Source organism: Cyprinus carpio, chromosome B22, assembly GCF_018340385.1.
Source record: "Cyprinus carpio isolate SPL01 chromosome B22, ASM1834038v1, whole genome shotgun sequence".
Taxonomy (NCBI): domain Eukaryota; kingdom Metazoa; phylum Chordata; class Actinopteri; order Cypriniformes; family Cyprinidae; genus Cyprinus; species Cyprinus carpio.
In genome coordinates, this window is record NC_056618.1 from 19,701,454 (window position 1) to 19,720,756 (window position 19,303).

The window sequence follows — 19,303 nt, forward strand, 5'->3', positions numbered from 1 at the left end:
AATGTTTTCCTCTCCGGTGATCGCTTTCAGATGTCTTCTTCCTTCTGCCCTAAGTTTAATTTGTTTCTCTTTCAATCCTCTAACTCATTTTGTTTCATTAACAGAAACCTTGTATACCGTTTGTAATTCTTCGTAAATACGATGTTGTAAGATAAACTTGTTTTGTACACTTGACGTGCTGGAAGTTTGAGCTAATTTAACACTCATTTACAGTAACACATTAAAGTGGGGTAAAATCATTCTAGATGGTGGCATAAATTATTGTCATTATTTTTTTCATTTTTTCTTTATCAGGGGTTTCTGTGGGTCTTAAAAAGACTTCATTCACCCTTCCACAAATAGAAGCCTTAAAAAGTTCATAAATTGAAACAAAGTCTTAAAATCTTAAAGTTTTGGCATTGAATGTTGCATTCACCTAAAAAAAATTATCTTTTTCAGTGGTTGTCTTTTTTTTTTTTTTTTTTTTTTTCTTCTTTTGGAAACACGAAAGAAGATATTTTCAAAAGTATTTGAAGCCAAACATTGATGGTCTAATCATAATAATAATAATAATACAAACAGTGATATGTATTACTCAACAATAAAGATAAGAACATAAAATATGTTTGTAGCCAGGGCAGTTTTGAGCAAGTGGAAGAAAAAAATATGTTACAATTATAAAAATGCAACTGAATAATATAAGCATGCATAGATAGAATTAGCAGAAATTAAGCACATCTTTTGAAGGTCTTATATTAATAAACATCCCTGTTATCATGTGTTCAGGAAAAACAAAGCTGAAATGTGTTTAGTTACTAACAGCGAGTGTTTTACACTTCACACAGACAGGAAGGATTCCAGGCGGGATGCGCGTCCAGTGAGAGAAACGGTGAAAAACCGCAAGAGAAGAAGTGAAAGACAAAACGGAAAGGAGGAAAGGGGGGTGACAGCGACTCTGATGATTGACGACAGCGCTCTTTTTTGTAAACACCAATCGTGCCATCTGTTCTATAAACAGTGAAAGTGATGAAGAGATGGAATGAGGTGGGATGACAGTAACTACGGTGACAAAGAAGAGGACGATGGACGGTGAAGGACGAGCATTAAAAACTTGCATGAGTACTGGAAGATGCTTCCACCACAGCATGGACCAACAAGTTTTATATGAACCTTAATTGGGCTTAACAATCTGGACAAACTGTACTGGTGCCTGAGACTGAGCTATTTATGGCATTGATGATTTTTCTCTGTGATGGGCTTTCAGAACAGTTTCCTGCCTAAGTTTAATTTGTTTCAAATCCTCTAAACTCATTTGTTGTTTCATTAAAGAAACATTGTATAGTTATAATTCTTGTAAATACGATGTGTAATAAACTTTGTTTGTACACTTGACGTTTTTCACAGGTTTGAGCTAATTTACAAATCATTTATACAGTAACACATTAAAGTCAGGAATAACTGTCATTAGACAGTCGGATGAATTATATTTATTTATTCTTTTTTTTCATTTTTCCTTTATCAGGGTTTCTGTGGGTCTTACAAATACTTAATTCACCCTTCCACAACTTAGAAGCCTTAAACATGCATAAAATTGAAACAACGTCTTAAAATCTTAAAGTTTTGGCATTGAATGTTGCATTCACCTAAAAAAATGATTATCTTTTTCAGTGGTTGTCTTTTTTTTTTTTTTTTTTTTTACGATGCAAATATATCAATTAAAACATACTTAAATCAAGATTCTTCTACTACTTTCGATGTAAAATGAAGCTATGAAGTCGTTTTTTTTTCTGACAAATCTAACAAAATTATGTGTGATTTAATGCTTAAACAAGAATTGTAGAACGAGATTTAGATTTTTTAGGACATTTATACTGAAACAACACTGACGAACGTCACTATTTTTCACAGGAAACAATAAAAGTTATGACTATTGAAATACTCTAGTTTTTTGGGAGCAGATGTATAGATCTGTTGAAAAAAAAAAAAAAACAATCCAGTTACAAGATATGTCATGGTCAAATACAACTCACTGCGTGCTTCCCTAGGACATTTGGATTTTGTGAAACCATATGACATTTTCAAAAATTCCTTTTAAGATTTTCTGTACTTTACTTGTCTAAACAGGTATTTAAAAGGTCTTGAATTACCCCTCATAACACCTGCAGAAAGAACCCCTTTATAAAACTTTCGCCAGCTATTGCGGCAAAATGTAAAAGTAAAAAAAAACCAATATCCACACTAAAATTTACACAATCTACCTCGCAATGCATAACAAGTTGCCAAGTGTTCAGTAAAAAATGAGAACAGAGCTTTTACAAACAAAAAAAAGATCAGTGTGTGCTTTCAGTCAAGTCTAGGTTGGGACTCTCAGCATTGCATTTCTGCATTCAGGGGCTGGGTGTCGATGTTTTCAGTCCAAAGTTGGAACATCTCACTGGGCTTCGCTTGGGCACCAGCAGCATGGTGTGAGTCGCACAGGGCTCCGTGGCCTCATGACTTGGGGAAGTCATAAGCGTGAGGTAAGGCAGGGTGAGGGAAAACTAGCGGTAAACTCCCAGCTCTGAAACCACATACCCAGGTAGAAGTTATTCAAAATGGGGAACAGAAGGAACCCTCGGTGACTACCTCCAAAAAGCCTATGTGCCAGAGAACCAGAGTAAAGCACCCCTGCTCCACCAGGGTTATGTTGGGTACAGCCCTTCATAAAAACCTTCCGGAATGTAGGTACTTGGTCCCAGTGTCTAGCGCGTTAGGTGGCCAGCAATTGTCGGATTCACGGCCCCCACAAACAAAGTGCTGCAATTTTATTTGCCTGCCTGGATCCATTTGAGAAGCACTTCTGTTTGCCGCTTCAGCCAGCACATAGTCTAGGACAGCAGGTGTCCTCACAAATACATCATCGTCACCCTTAAAAAATGAAATGGGCATGTGGGCAACGCCTTGAGAACCAGTCCCAGAACAGCACATCCTTCAAGGTGAGGTTGAAGAAGGTGTCGATAAAAGTCCCCACTGGATGATATCACCATATATTTTTCACTCTCTAAATGCAATTTCTCTTCAATATGCAAGTCTTCGGACTTCCCCAGAAGGAAGACCCTGCGAACGAGCCTTTGATTTCCACTTCTGGTTTTTATGTTTTCCTGAACGGCCCCAAGTTTCTCGTATGGCTTTCCTGTTATCAAAGTTTTTGCAGTCTGAGTTTTGATGGCCATGAGCAATATAAGTGGCCATTTCTCTTTGCTTGAGGATCACAAACATCTAAAGGATCTATGAGCAGCGGATAGTCTCGACAGTGCATGGTTGTCACAAAATTCTTCATCTGGTTTGGTCGATTGGTATAATCATGCATTATATTGTTAATCTCCATAATTTGGAGAACATCCAACCCCAGTGTTGTAAGAAAACACTGGATGCATTTGCAGCCAGGTGAGGCTTAGGATGGGGTTATACTGGAGATCCGTTCTCGAACTGGATGTTGTTTCCACAGAGCGCTACTATCTAGCTCGCTTCTCCAGAAGGATTTCGCAGGATGAGGAGCCAGATCTCTGGAGTGTTTGAGACCGCTGGCAGTAAAACGTGTCCGGCAGCACAGAATGAACAACATGTGCACCAGGTGGCCCATGTTTCATGACATAGCACAAAGAAATTGAGACATATATGTAGACTGGGAGCAGCAATATGCACGGCGAACAGAAGAACAAGATCCGCTGGCGGTATCGACACAGACATGAAGCCATTATCTGAGGAAAGAAAGATTAAGAATGTTAAACAGATCAATATTTTTCTTAAATATGTTTTTTCTCTATGTCAATCAAAGGCATTGCAGATTATACAGACATCAACAAAAATCCTAGTAACCACTTAAATGGAATTATACGTTTTTGTAAGGGAATATTATTTTTGTAATTAAATAATTAAAACAAAAACTTTTCATTAAAAACTTTAACCAAACAACTAGTAAACTGAGACTACAGTTCCTCACTTGTGCAACTCTAAAACGTTGAGTACCTGATAATAAGTGTTTAGATGATTATTTTTTCTCTCTTTGTGATTTATTTTATTGTTCCAAACAACGAAATGAAAAGAAAACTGCTATTACTAAACTAGTTAAAATCGCTTTAAACTTACCACGCTTTCCTGGTGATGTAGTTTATGATGAATTTCGCGTCATTCACATCATAATTCCCATAATGTATGCGGAAGCTAAAAGACAAAGTAAACTCGATTTCCCCTGTCGCTCGTGCACTGTGGAGCGCTTAAAGACGCCTCGGTTGTGAAATTCAGGTGTGAGCGCTTGAGGCCCCGCCCACGATTCGCATTTGCGATGAAGATGACGTAATAGAGAGGAGATCGGGTTAGCTGTCACACATTTTTACTCTAGTGAATATTGTATAGATAATCTGTATAGATTATTTAATCTCAGTGTGTCCTTTTCCTGGTTAAATAAAGGTAATAATATAAAAAGCATAATTTAAAAAGGTAATTTACATTTTTTAAATAAATAATAAAATAAAAATATCTATCTTTTGACCTAAGAATATTTTTGAGGTATATAACAACCTCCACTTTGTGATACCAAGCCCTGTTGTCCTAATTTATTATCAGTAGCCTATACATAAACACACATTCTTTTTTGTATTTTGTGGGTTTCATTCACTTAGACTTGTTTTGACAAGTATGGTGAGTTGTCAATGTACTGCATTGCCAGTTGAAAGCCCTACAGATAACGTTACCCCCTTCAGGAAGTAGGATCAGGTGATTTCTGCATTACAAAGCAATATCTGCATCACTGATTAGAATCTAGAATAGATTATAAGCAAGTAATTCATCATTGTGATGATGATATTAATATGAGCTCACCAGATCTTCTGTTTAAAACGCTCTCATCTTCTCCCCAGGCAGCTCGCCTGCAAACTTATTGTCTTCAGGCTGCTTGTTGAATAAATGTGCTCCATACCAAGCAGTTTTGAAGATTCTATCAACTCTAGAAGAACCAATCCTTGACAGAGTATTGGTCAGACAGGTCGAGCTGGTTAAGTAGGAGTAACAGAACTTTGTGTTTCTCTCTTGCGTCATTATATGGTTTTTAACATCTAAGCAGTAATCTTACTACTGAAAGTTGCACTGAAAAAAAAAAAGAATTTTCATTCAGAAATTGCTAAGAAAATTTCACAACTAGTTACAATAAAAGAGCAAGTAAAATTGAATTAGAATCTGAAGTAGAAAGTAGTGCTTTCTTGTAAAATGTGCTTCAATAATCTTTGTTTTACATTAAAAAATTGTGCTATTATTTTAAGCAAAAGATTATACCTTCTATATGTTTGAAAATGTTGCCCAACAATTTTTACCACTAGTTAACGACTAGTTAACTGCATTAGTTAACATGAACTAACAATGAAAATCATTCTAAAACATTTATTAATCTTATTTAATGTTAATTTCAACATTTACCAATACATTTTTAAAATCAAAAGTTGCATCTTTTAACGTTATTTAATGGAAGTGAGGTAAATTTAACAATAAAGTTAATGAACGTTTTAATATATTAATAAAATACTGTAACAAATGTATTGCTCATTGATAGTTAATTTTAGTTAATGCACTTATGTTTACCTAATGTGACCTTATTGTAAAGTGTTACACTTGCTTATTACCCATAACTTTATGTAAGTGCACTCTTTGCATGTCTTCAGTGCATTCATCTGATGTCAAACATTTTTTTTGCAAATTAGTTTCAATAAAGGCATTTTATGGATTGAGGACTTCACAGTACTTTCCAAGCACTTTTATCTCTAAAAATCAAGGAAAAAAAGTGATTTCTCAAGATATTATCCAGACCTTTAACCACCATAGAGACAGAGGAGGACATATACTGTCTAATATTAAAATTTGTTGCTGATCAACATTTTTAAGTTTCCATTTGTCAAGTTTTTACCTCCAGTCCCCACTAAATTGAAAACTTGGCTGCATCCTTGATACAACTCTGTCAAAGTTTTGTCAAGGAAAGAATAAACTGCTGTTCCCCTGAAAACATTTTCTTATTATAAAGACATATATATCATGCCGAGAAACAGACATACATTCTGATGAATTCATTTTTATGAAATGGTAGGAATAAAGATTTATTTTTTCCATATGAACAAGTGGTTTGATTTTATTTTATTTTTTTTACAAGTACTATTTTTTGAGAAAACTTGCAAAAATTTCTAGCATATTCCAAGTCAAGAATGAACATGAAAAAGGGGATTTATTGCTGAATGTTAAATGAAAACTACACTTTCACCGTGTGAACACGACTCAGTTGCTGCGGTTACCATGCACCCATCTATCTGAACCACTAGAACATGCAGAGGGAGGGAGCCTTCACAGGCAGAGAGGAAGAACAGAAGAAACAGAGAGAAAGACAGGAAGAAAATCAATCGGCAAGACGAGCGGTGCTCTAAACGACTGTGTGCGCACAGAATGAATCTTGAGCATGTGTGTCTGTGTTTGTGTAAGTGTGTGCATTTGCATGTGTTAGTGTGCGGGTGGAGGGTTTTATCTTTTCAAATGTAGTTGTAGGTTGCTGGGCTCTGGAAGTAGGGGTTAACACTTCATAATCCACCTAAAGGAGCACGTCTAGTAGCCGAACACGCATTGCTTCAAGCAAGTCTCCAACTTGTATGCAGATGTGTCAAAAAGAAAGAGCGCGGACTTGGAATGACCCCACTGAAAAGAAACCAAAAAAAAAAAATGAAGGAAAACCAACAAAACATGAAGCATTTTGCAGACAAACATCTGGTCGTATCGTTCTTCATCGTCTTCCCAGCATGATGCAGACACGACGGGCAGTAATGGATCTGTTTTAATGGACAATGCAGTTTTCAATGAAAAGTCCTGAGACACAGTGCGGCTTAAAGCTGCTGGCATAGGAATGGAAAGGTGTGGGAGAGAGATGTAAGTCCGTGTAGGCTAGATTCAGGCTGGATTGGTTCCTCCGCAGGCCAATGACTACACAAGGAAGGAAGGAAGGAAGGTTACAGTGCAATGAGCTCGAGTCACCACTAGGGGTCTGGTTTAACTATTTAGCGTTAACCTGATGACGTAATAGAGCTCCCTTTCGACAAAGCCAACATCCTAAAAAGAGTACAAGCATACGTATACACACACAGGCGCACGTCGAAACTCACAACACGCACACACGCTCGAAACGTTAACCTGAAGACGAACACAACGCGAACAAAATGCGTTTCACGCACCGAAACTGCGTACACAAAGACACGTACGTATACACTGAGGTTCAATGATACTCTCACTCACACGGACAGAAGTGTAAACACATTCATTGGACACACAGACCACCCGTTTTGAAAACCCTGAACACCAGGGCCGATACCGCAACCCAGCGTCATGCCCTGTGAACTCCTGCGTACCTCTGTTCCATGGAAACAATATGCAACAACCAGTTGAGAGAAAAGAAAACGTAGAACGTAGAAACTAAAGTCGAACGCAAACGGCCCTCGGATGCTTGAACGAATCGGCATCCGATGCGATTTAACGTCGATCATTTGTGCGCGTGAATCCTAGTCATGTAAACAAACACCTTACACAGAAGTGATTCGATATTGCATGGTGTCTGAATAATATCACAGTTCAAATGGGGAGATCCTGAAGAAATGAAACTAACGAAGAAAAGGAAAATAAAAAAAAACAGGAAAACATGTCTATAAAACCCAAGAGTCTGTTTTTTAAGAAAGGCTACAAAAATTCAACTGAACCTCTCCCTCGTCGGCAAACAGCAAAAGGCACCACAATATTATTCTATTTCTAACTTGTGAAAAAATTGGCACGTAAAATTCTTCTTCGTAACGCTGTAAATCAAAATAAGGAATTACATATAAATAGTTTTCCCCCTATAAAAAAGTCTTTGCTGCTAGCTAGTAGACAATTTTTGCTGAAATGAAAATAAATATTTCATTTGTTTAGAATATCTGTCTGTTATATAAAATAAAAAATATTTCTCATAGGTGCAGGTCTATAGCATTTCATTTGTTTTCGCGCCTACGCAAGTTTGCTCGTCCTTGCTCTTATCGTTCTTTTTTTAAAGGGGTGCATTGTCCGGTCTGGACCGCGACTGCGACAGTTTGTTGGCCTGCACGTTGCCACGGGAGCCCGAGCGTCCCGTGTTGCTGAAAGTCCGTGTGTCGTTGGGTCGGTAGATGGTGGACGGTTCGGTGGCATTCATCTGCATACTGAGAAACGGCGTACTCTCGCCGTGGCCGAGGTCGCCAACCTCATCGTCCTCCCAATCGCTGTCCGACAGGCAGCTTTGAGAGCTGTAGTTCCTGGGGCCCGGCGTATGCTGCGACACGTGGCCGTTGACCCGCGACCTCCTGCGCCAACGGCGGCCGCTGCTGCTCTTCTTCGGCTGCTCTCGGGATGACATGTACTCCTGTGTGGTCTCATAATCCTCATCATCCACAAAGCGGTACGGGCTGGAAGGGAGGGAGCCCGTGCTTTCCGCCGCGTAATATGGCCGAAGGGATCGGCGGTAGTGGTGCAGGAGGGGCTGGTCATCGTCGGGTGAGTAGGCCGCCATGGCGATGGCCGACGCAGCGGGCGGCAGGGAGAGGGCGTGGCTGGCGTTGGGCGTGGTGATCTGAAAGGTAGGCACCTGCGGGGGCAGTGAGGAGTGAAAGTCCACTGGAGATAGACGCGCAGGCGTGGTCAGAGCAGACACATACCTGCGAAGATGCAGAAAAACATGGGGTGAGAGGCGGGACATTTTAATCAAAGCATCAAAATTATTCCAGTAAAATCAGTAATATTGTGAAATATTATTACAATTTAAAATAACAGTTTTCTATTTGAATATACTTAAAAATGTATTTTATTCCTGTGCTGAATATTTCTGCACCATTACTCTAGTCTTCAGTGTCACCTGATCCTTCAGAAATCATTCTAATATGCTGATTTACTGCGCAAGAAACATTTCTGATAATTAATGTTTTATTGATTTTTGTGTTTTTTTTTTTTAATGATATTTTGAAACAATAGCATTTATTTGAAACAGAAATATTTTTTTATTTCTTATTATCAATGTTGAAAAAAGTTGTGCTGCTTAGTGCTTTTCAGGATTCTTTGATGAATAATGTTCAAAATAACAACATTTATTTTAAATAGAAATCTTACAAATGTATTTACTGTCATTTTTGATCAATTGAATTCATCCTTGCTGAATAAAAGTATTATTTATTTTAATTCATGCTTTTTGAATGTAAAAATTTTGATCGGTAGCGTATGTCTACTGCAATAATATAATTTATATAAATATTAGTGCATTAAGAGCAATATTTCTGGGGAACAAAAAAATAGGGCTTTTGAATCAATGATTTATGATGAATCAACCAATTATAATGACATTAAATCTAAATACATAAATTACACTAAATAAAAAAAAATCCTAGAAAACAGTAATAAAGTAACAAATAATGCATTCTTTTTTAATGCAAAGCATTTAAGTAAACATTTTCCCACAAAAATGAAATTACAATCTCCACCAAATATCAAATTCCTGATAAAATAAAGCTTACAAATTTATTTAACCAACAAGCCGATCAGCATGCTTACATTTGACAACAAAAAAAACACAGTGTCTTTTTTTTTTGTGTGAAGGTGAACTCTTCTTATGCTGTTGTTTCCTTTGTCACTCACCTGTCACTGTGAGGTGAGTCCCGCAGGGAATCGTAAGAGTCTCCGTACTTTAGGGGGCACTGTGTAGCGTCAGGATAACCACAGTATGCTGCACGGCGGGCACGAGCCTCCATACACGCCGGGCTGCTGCATTTACTGGTGCCAACGGAGGAGGAGAGCGCCCCCGACTGACAGTCAGAGTGCATGCTGTCCGTCCGCTCCATACTCCATGTGCGCTCTTCGTGCCTGAGAGGCGGGAACAACACGAAGGGAAGTATAAAAATGTGAGAAACATATGCAGGGGATATATATATATATATATATATATATATATATATATATATATATATATATATCTGTGTGTGTGTGTGTTTCTGACAGGCATATTAGATTGATTTCTGAAGGATCATGTGACACTAAAGACTGGAGAATACTGAAAATTCAGCTTTGCCATCACAGGACTAAATTACATTTTAAAATATATTTAAAAAAGAAAACAGTTATGTTAAACTGTAATAGTATTTCACAATATTACTACCTTTGCTGTATTTTTGAACAAATAAATGCAGCCATTAAAAAACAACCTCACACATTATATATACATATACATACTGTGTATATACAGTAGTCAACATTTGAAGAGGATCAAAGAAGCTCATTAAAGTTGTCCTAAGACACAAGAACGGGTATTGTTTTGGTTTTAGGAAATCTGATGAAAGGTTTTGATCCACTTCAGATGTTGACTACTGTATATGTATGTACACATGCACACATACATACATATATACATATACATATATATATATATATATATATATATATATATATATATATATATATATATATATATATATATATATACATATAAGCAGAGCTGGGTAGATTACTTATGAATTGTAATCAGTTACTGATTACAGATTACATGACAAAATTTGTAGTCAGTAATATAATCTCTTAGATTACACATTTTTGGTAACGTAATCTGATTACTTTTGGATTACATTTAGATTACATTTGTGCTAACCCTTATTTGATATCACATATAATGAATTAGCCTAATCTTGTGCTATTTTGACAGATAAAAAAATATATATATATTCCAAAAAAATATATTTAATTCACCAACAAGAGCCACAATAGCTTCTTTTTCAAGTGCAGTGTATGGAAAGTTAATACTTAAAAAAATACTAACACTAATGTACCTTGCTGTTAGTGTTTGCTAGTAACACTGAATAAAACAAAATCACATCTTGTGATTTTAAAGCATATTTACTTAGAATTAAGTTAAATTTAGAAAAACAGCTACATTACAAAAAACAATATTGAAAAACATTAAATTAACAGCAATATCCCTGCTAGGTCAAATATAAAATAAAAAAAAATAAAAATAAAAAAAAAACACTACAAGTGTATATGACTGTATCAATGAAAAACATCAAACAATAGCTACATTGCAAACATGAATTCTGAAAAAGACTAAATTCACACAGAAATGACATTTCTATCCATCTCAAAACATTTTAAGTGCATAGTAACAATGAGGAAAGACACAAAACGATGTAGTACACATGCCAGACCAGCATGTGGCGCTGTAATTCTGCCGTAGAGACACATTAAGAACGGAGAAAACATGGACTATGCGCATAAACCTTGCGCTCGGTATACAAACGAACATGGAACAATACATTTATTAATTTGTGTTAATGTTAGTTAAAAAAAAGACAATCGTTCAGTGTTTGTTAATGTTTTTGTTGCTGTTACGTGACGTAGCGGTGTTTGACTAGGGGCGAGACGTGGGCTGATGACGTCATCGTTTCAGAAAATATACGGATTTGTGGTCCACATGAAAACGCAAATGCGGCATTTTCGAATTTATCCACTCTGGGACCCAGTTTAAAAAATATCGGTTTCACTCTCCCAAAACGCCGGATCTGTGTGGACGAAACAACTATACGATACAAAATGTATGCGTATACAGTGAAACGCGTCTCCGTGTGGATGGGGCCTTGAAGTGCATAAGGCAGTAGCAATGAAGAAAAATGAAATGAAAATCCCAGCAATAACTTTGCTAGGTCAAAGATTTCCGTGGACAGCAAATTAATCCGTGGTAGGCAGATCTTACACTGAACAGAGACATTTTCCCGTGACTTTCTTTAAAAATGAAATCATGTCTGTACATCCAGTGATTAAAGGCTGCTTTACCCGCTATTTTCCATTATCTTTTTGCAGATTTCTTCTGAGCGCGATTCTGACATCCCTCCCCCTCTCCGCCGGAAAAACTTGAAGAATCACGAACGTATATAAGCGGCAGGTTTATTAGGAAAAAATATAAACGTTAAAAAAGGAAATTTAGGAGAATCAATTAATTGTGAACAACTTATTACCATTGTGTAAATAATATGTAATCATGTAATCCATAAAAAAGTAACTGTAGTCTGATTACGAGTATTTTAAAAAAGTAGTTTACTCTAATTACAAGTACTTGAGATTTGGAATCTGATTACGTAATCCAGATTACATGTAATCCGTTACTACCCAGCTCTGCATATAAGCAACATTGGCTAGTTGGGTTAGTGAATGAACAGACAGATGGACAGATGATATATGTCAAGGATCTATATATGGATATATTGACTGATGAATCAGTCAGGGAAGAGTCAGTACCGGTGACTGGAAGCGTGAGAAGCTGTGGAGGTATGGTGGGATCGTGATGACATTCGGCTGCCCGAGAAATTGCCTGATGTCTCTGTTCCGTGTCGTACTACTCGCTCCGTTGCTGGGACATTCTTAGATATATACTGCAATAAAAAGAGTAGCATGAGATTGTGCCGTTTTCACACTTGTGTCCTAACCTGAATACATTTGAAGAATTCTTAGTCATCAATGTGAGCACCACAGGAAACAGTTTATCACAAATATGTAATCAATAACTTAGCAATTTACATCTGAACTGCAGTAACATTCAGAAGAAACCACACTGCAGTTCACATAATGTGAACCCTATTCAGAAACACTGGACTTTAAGAGCTTTTTGTCCACACGTTTTTTTTTTATAAACAGAGTTTTTCCTTCTTCCGTTTAAAAAAAAAAAAAAATCTCCGTCCACATGAAAATGCAAACGAATGCTATGATGCACTGTCAAGACCATTCCAAACCAACAGGTGGTGATCTAATCTCAACCGTAAAGCCATGATGGCCAATCAGAAGCCTGAAAAAGTTTCCAGTAGGCGGAGATAACATCGCTGGCTCTGACATCACACGCCAAAAACGCCGGGTTTTTGAAAATCTTCACCCTGGCGGGCGTTTTCAAAAATGTTTGATTTCAATATGCAAAAGATATATCAGCATACAGGAAATGAGAGGCAGGCAAACTCACATCCACCATGGGGATTTCCTCAGGGCCGGGGCCGGGATGGTTGGGTCCGTTGGCCAGCATGCGGTTCGGATGCTCCGCACACATGTTCTGGTGCAGGTGGTTATGCATCTTCTTCCTTTGTTTCCTGAAGAAAGATCCAATCTGAAATCTGATCTGATTTATACCATGACAGCAAATACTCTAATATTTTTAAAAAAGGAAATGACCAAGTATCTACAGATCCTGCTGATCAATAGTGAAACATACAAAAGTTACTTTGATTTGGTATAGATTAGGGTACAGATTCATAGGGTAATGCATCCTTGCTGAATAAAATTATTAATCTGATTTTAAAAAATTATACTGACCTCACAAACTATGATATAGTGATATAAATGTCTCACAAAGCAAACTTTGCTTATCCCACCCAAAGGGTGCAGGTTTTTTTTTTTTTTTTTGGAATGGTTTTTAATTTAATGTGTGAATGTGCACAGTTCTTGCTGGCAATCACTAGAGTTCCTGGGGCTTACTTGGTTTTTGCAGTATGCCACTACACACACGATGCCAACCACCAGCAGTGCCACGCAGATGCCCGTTATCGTCAGCACACGTTTTTGGTATAGCTCCTCAGCCTCTGAATGAACGAGAGCCATGGACAAGCACACACATATACACAGACGCACACACAGAGACAAACACACATGTACATGACAACCATTGAACACAAACACACACATACATACAAAACACACAACCACTGCATTAGTGGCAGCCTTTAAACCATGTGAAACTAACTCATTCAGCCTAAAACACTTTCTAACTTCAGTCTACATTTCATATTATAGTTATAGTCAAATTTATATGTAAAGTAACAGTCATATTTATCACTTCTAAGCAGATTTACTTAGTCAAAGCGACAGTACACCCAAAAATGAATATTCTGTCATTATTTACTAACCCACATGTTGCTGCAAACTTCTTCAGTGGAATGAAAAAGGAGATGTTTAAAGCTCAAAGTCCAAGCTATAAATTCCATATAATGAAAATGAATGGAGCCTGGGGCTGTCAAGCAAGTTTTCCGGTGAATAATAATATCTGAATTTATCTTTGACTTCAGGAGACTTGGAAAATAGTGCTCAAGACATATGAATGACTTTTATGATGCTTTCATGGTGCTTTTTTTTGGGCCTTTTTAGAACTTGACAGCCCCAGTCCCCATTCACTTCCACTGTATGGAAGAAAGCAGCTTGGAGCCCAATATGCAAATGTAACATATGTACATATATTAAACTTACATATAGGACATATATTGTAATATGATAAGTAAATATAAAAGATAGACATGCATTTTAAAAAATTAATATATGTTGTTTTAAATCTGCATTAATAAATAAAATGTACTGTTGACATATATGGTTGATACATATAATAATATAATAGTATTAACATATGTATGCAAATTTCACCAAGGGATATTATATATGCGTTAATTTTATATCTCATCTACCCAAAGAGTGTTTGTGATGTGAAAATTATGTATCACCTTATAGGTAACAAATATGGAAATCTTAATATCATAGCATATATCTTGATACAGGGCAATATATATCATATATTTATTTCCATAGGACATTCTGCCAAACATCTCATTTTGTGTTCCACAGGAAAAAAAATAAAAAAGAAATCAAACATGTTTAGAATGACTTGAGGGTGATTAAATGATGACAGGATTGTCATTTTTTGGGTGAATTCTCTCTTTAAATCTAAAAACTTTATTTTTAATGGGCACTGGGGTGCATAAGAGGTCATTCTAAAAACACATTTCAGCTTGCTGATATCAGGTGCTCGGCAGCATGGGAAGGGCACAGCTGTGGTGCTTTCTCTGTCTGCCAGGGTTTCACATAAAGCGCATTATGCTGAAACAGTGGGAGAACTTTTGGCTACCTTCAGGACCGAAACCATCCTGTGCAACACTGGAAACTCAAATTCTTTGGCTAGAAGTGTTTATAAAATGAAATCTCCGCCCCTCTTAAAGCCCATTACATGCATTATTCTATATAAAAAATCCTGTGACGTCTGAAGACAGAGCAGTCTGAGCTTATAAGTCTTGCATAAAGCATGCCTGTAAAATAGAGTTAAAAGACAAACTGCATTATAAGAGCTCTTTGGAGAGGGTTGTTCATAAAACCAGATTAAATCTTCACAAGCAGTTTTGAGATATTTATTATTACAACTAAATGTGTTTTAAAATCAACATGAAATCAAAACTAACCCATTTACTTTCTTAATGCACATTCCCTGTCTTATTGCGAATGATTCATCAGTGTGTATTATTGTGAATTAAAACAAATGTTTATATACAATATATATATAATTATTAAATTATTTCATTAAAACTTTTCAAGTTCACATTTAATTTCCTTTTATATATATTTTTTATTGAACATACTTTTTTTTAATCACACACACACACACACACACGCACAAACAAACACATAATGTGTTTAAATAAATATATTTATTTTTAATTATTTCATTAAAAATCTTTTCAAGTTCACATTTAATTTCTTGTTTCACTCTGAAATTTCTGAGTTCAAATTAAAAAGGTTTAATGCCATTTCACGTTGATTTTAAAACTGATTAGGGGGTTTGGCAAACAGGAAACCAAGGCTTTGATGAGCAGGTTTTATGAAGACCATCTATACAGATGCCTTGAACACATATTTTTATATCTGGGTCTGATTTTTGAAAATGAGAATATTCAAAACATCCTCTGGAGTGCTGAATGTGGGCAGCAACAGAGGAAGCATACAGAACATGAAGGGAGGGAACGAAAAAACGGACGGGAGGAAGGAGAGAAGAGAATTGAGGGCCAAACAGTAGGGGGGATGAGTGTGTAATAAAAGAGAAACGCAGGGGGGAGGGGAGGGGGGTGGTTGAGTCAGACACTGATATTGCATTGCATGCTTGTTACAGGAAACAGAGATCAGAGTACAAAAAGAGAGAGAGAAAACAGAGAGCGAGATGTACCCAGACCAAAGGCTAATGTACTCTAGTGGTGCAGACAGGAAGAGAGGAGAAGAGATGGGCAACACTCATTTTACCCCTCACTCGGCTCCCTGACACATGTTGTATATGCAAATGAAAGTTTTTTGTTTTTTTTAATGCACTGCAAAAATTCGGTTCTTAATCAGTATATTTTGTTTTTGTTTTCCAGGAAAAAAAAAATAACTTACAAAAAAATTATTTATCCTTAAAACAAGATAAATGTACTTAAGAGACACAATTACATGACAAAATTTAAAAAAAAAAATTACAAAAAATAATTCTCTTATATGCTCCCTAATTCTCTCTAATGCTTTTATTATTATTATATCAATAATTCTATTTTAAATAAATTCTGTAACTTTTTTTTTCCTCAAAGAATCCTGATTTTTTTTTTATATTATCATATCATTGATAGTTATATGAACAGTTATTGACAATTAATAATAATCGAGCAGATAATCATCATATAAAATAATTTCTGAAGGATCATGTGACACTGTAGAATGGAGTAATGATACTGAAAACACAGGAATAAATTACATTTTAAAATATATTCAAATAAAAAAAAGTTACTTTAATAAATAATAATACTTCACAATATAAGTGTTTTAACTTTTGATCAAATAAATGCAACATATATATAAATTATTTCATACAATTATTTTTTTTTTCTATTAAAAATAGTAATGGTCCAATGAGACAAATGATTGTTAATTCGTTCAAGATATATTCTCTAAAAAGAGAAGCGGCCTTATTATCCAATGCATAATTTTTCTTCTCAAGTATTTTCTTTTACATTTATTTTGATTTATGTTTGAGTATTTTACTGGAAAACATGTCAAACACACTGGTTAATTTAATTTTTTTTATTTTTTTGCAGTGTGAAGAATTACAAACTATTCTAGACATCTTATTTCTCTAACAAGTTAACCTCTTAAGACCCTGTGGGCTCATTTGAGGACATTACATTTTTGTGAATTTCTCTGAGACTGTACATGCCACAGTTTTAAATCTGGATGTCCTGTACAGAGCACATTCAGGGCTTTTCAGATATACTAAATGATTGGATGTTTCACTATGACCACTCCCTCTCCTTGCTCTTCAAAAATGTCTGAAATTAATTTAGTGAAACTCTTATGGAAATATAATAATAATTTGTAATTATCATTTAAATCTGTCAAATTTTTTAATTGTGTGTCATAAATCAACATCTTAGGAAAATGTTATTGGGTTTTAAATCAAAATTTGACTTTCTGTTACGAAACAGGACGTTGATTTCATACATGTCCTCATATGAGGACACCGGGACTAAAAGCATGTTTATTACGCATTTTGGGAGAAAACTCGTTGATGGCCATTTTACACACATTTTGCAGAAAGAAAAATGGCATATCGAATCATTCGGTTAAACATAGTTGAGAATCATCTTTATACAAAGTTTGGTAAATCTTGAAAACTAAAAATGTATTGGTGATTTAAAAAATAATTTGTTTTGTTTTGCCTATGCATGTTCATCCATGTCTTTTTATTTTTCTAAAGAAATTGAGTCCCGATGTCCTCTAACGAGGACATAGCGTAACTTATGAATAGAATGCCATTTTTTTTTTTTTTTATTTTCTTTTTTTTTTTTTTTACATTATTTTTAATTCTCTAAACTATGTAAAAACATGATAAAATATTTTTTTCCTAAAACTTTTTCTCAGGTCTTAAGAGGTTAATAATGTGTTTGAATTTGAAAATTTATTACAGCAACAAGCCATGGGAGGCTGTAGTAAAATCACTGTCATGCCTCGCCTTGCATGGTTTATCACTTTTATGTATTTTGATAAAAAGCACATTTTGAATTGCTACATGAATTTGCTAATTTCTAATAATATCACAACTTGGTATATGATTATAGAATTCAAATTATATATGTTTACAGAATGGGAAATATAAGTTTTATACTATAAATATAGATCTACCTGCCTGATGTGTTTCATTCTTATATTCCTAAAAATGAGTGTCGCTTGTCAGAGCTGAAAAAGTGAATCAGAAGCTGGGAATGTATTTGCTTGTTCAAATATAGGACAGAGAAAATAGAACAAGACAAGTCCTTGTGTGAGTATGCTTAAACTATGTCATCAAATTATGTCATGAACCTTAAAAACTAAAGAATCAAACAAATAATAACTTCATACCCATGATTTCAATTCCAAGATGCTCTGCCAATGCAGAAAGTTGACATAGTAAAAAAAAAAAAGAAAAGAAAAAGGAAACAGGTTTCAGGTAAAAATGTCCACTTGTTCAGATAGAGGCGGTTCACTAGAATGCAATCAGTGGTGTTGTTTGGTTGGTTTTGTTTGAGACATTGAGGTGAGTGGCTGTACGTTCCAGTAACAGACAGACAATGCAGACACACACTGGCCAACTCCATATTCCCCATAAGACAGAAACCAAACCAACAAAAATACCAACAAACAAACAAACAACACACCTTTCTTGTTCATCGCATGTAAGCAAGCATACAAAAAATGCATGCAGACATAGACAGCCACACTTACTGCCCATATTTACTAGACCTCATTTCTGGTTTAAGGTTAAGAAAAAGAAAAAAAAAAAAACATTAAACAGAAAAGAACAATGTACAACAAAAAAAGACTCGAGTACAGATGAATGTAGACATACATCTACTGATTTACAGTTATTGCAAAACGACGAACAGATGGCTTTTGTTTAGTCACAATATTACACTTTCATGTATGTTTTTTAACTTCCACTTCAAATGTGCATAAACACATCTTGAGCTATGGCATGCATGATACTGGCAATACTGAGGGCTCCTCTAGTTAACTACCACTGTTCGGAAAGCAGCGATTCTAGAGGTTAAAGGTTAGAGGTTAAGGGTCATGCATCATGCCTCAGGCTCAGAACGCTGTTAAAGATCATACAAAACAACAGCATCAATATTACTTAACAACCAGAGCTTGACAGAAATGGCATTCCAGGTTCAGTGCAAGTTAAGATATACCAAAAGCATCTGTGAAAATGTTCTCATCATACAGTCAAAATAAGCAGAAATTACGCTTGCAGTAATGCACTTATGATGCTATTATGGAGGATTTGAAAGCAGAAATATGTGTGACCATATTGCTTTTGTCTGCATAACCACTGAACAGATTTTATATATATACATACACACACACACACACACACACACATACAAATATATATATAGATATATATATATATATATATATATATATATAT

General features: G+C 35.6%; 2 protein-coding genes and 1 pseudogene across 5 annotated transcripts in view; all 3 read right to left on the bottom strand.

Annotated features, from left to right (window-relative positions):
• The window catches only part of LOC109082837 (glutamic acid-rich protein-like), an 848,403-nt gene that overhangs the window by 302,806 nt on the left and 526,294 nt on the right, over positions 1-19,303 (bottom strand). The window lies entirely within an intron of this gene.
• On the bottom strand, positions 2,333-4,374 carry LOC109071950 (annotated as a pseudogene).
• The window catches only part of LOC109101956 (pro-neuregulin-2, membrane-bound isoform-like), a 37,842-nt gene continuing 26,357 nt past the window's right edge, over positions 7,819-19,303 (bottom strand). The window contains exons 6-11 of the mRNA XM_042748617.1: positions 18,235-18,258; positions 13,537-13,640; positions 13,028-13,168; positions 12,316-12,449; positions 9,673-9,897; positions 7,819-8,702 (exon numbers count right to left, since the gene is read on the bottom strand). Coding sequence (XP_042604551.1) covers positions 8,060-8,702; positions 9,673-9,897; positions 12,316-12,449; positions 13,028-13,168; positions 13,537-13,640; positions 18,235-18,258 — 1,271 coding nt within the window. The 3' untranslated portion in view covers positions 7,819-8,059. The remainder of the gene's footprint in view (positions 8,703-9,672; positions 9,898-12,315; positions 12,450-13,027; positions 13,169-13,536; positions 13,641-18,234; positions 18,259-19,303) is intronic.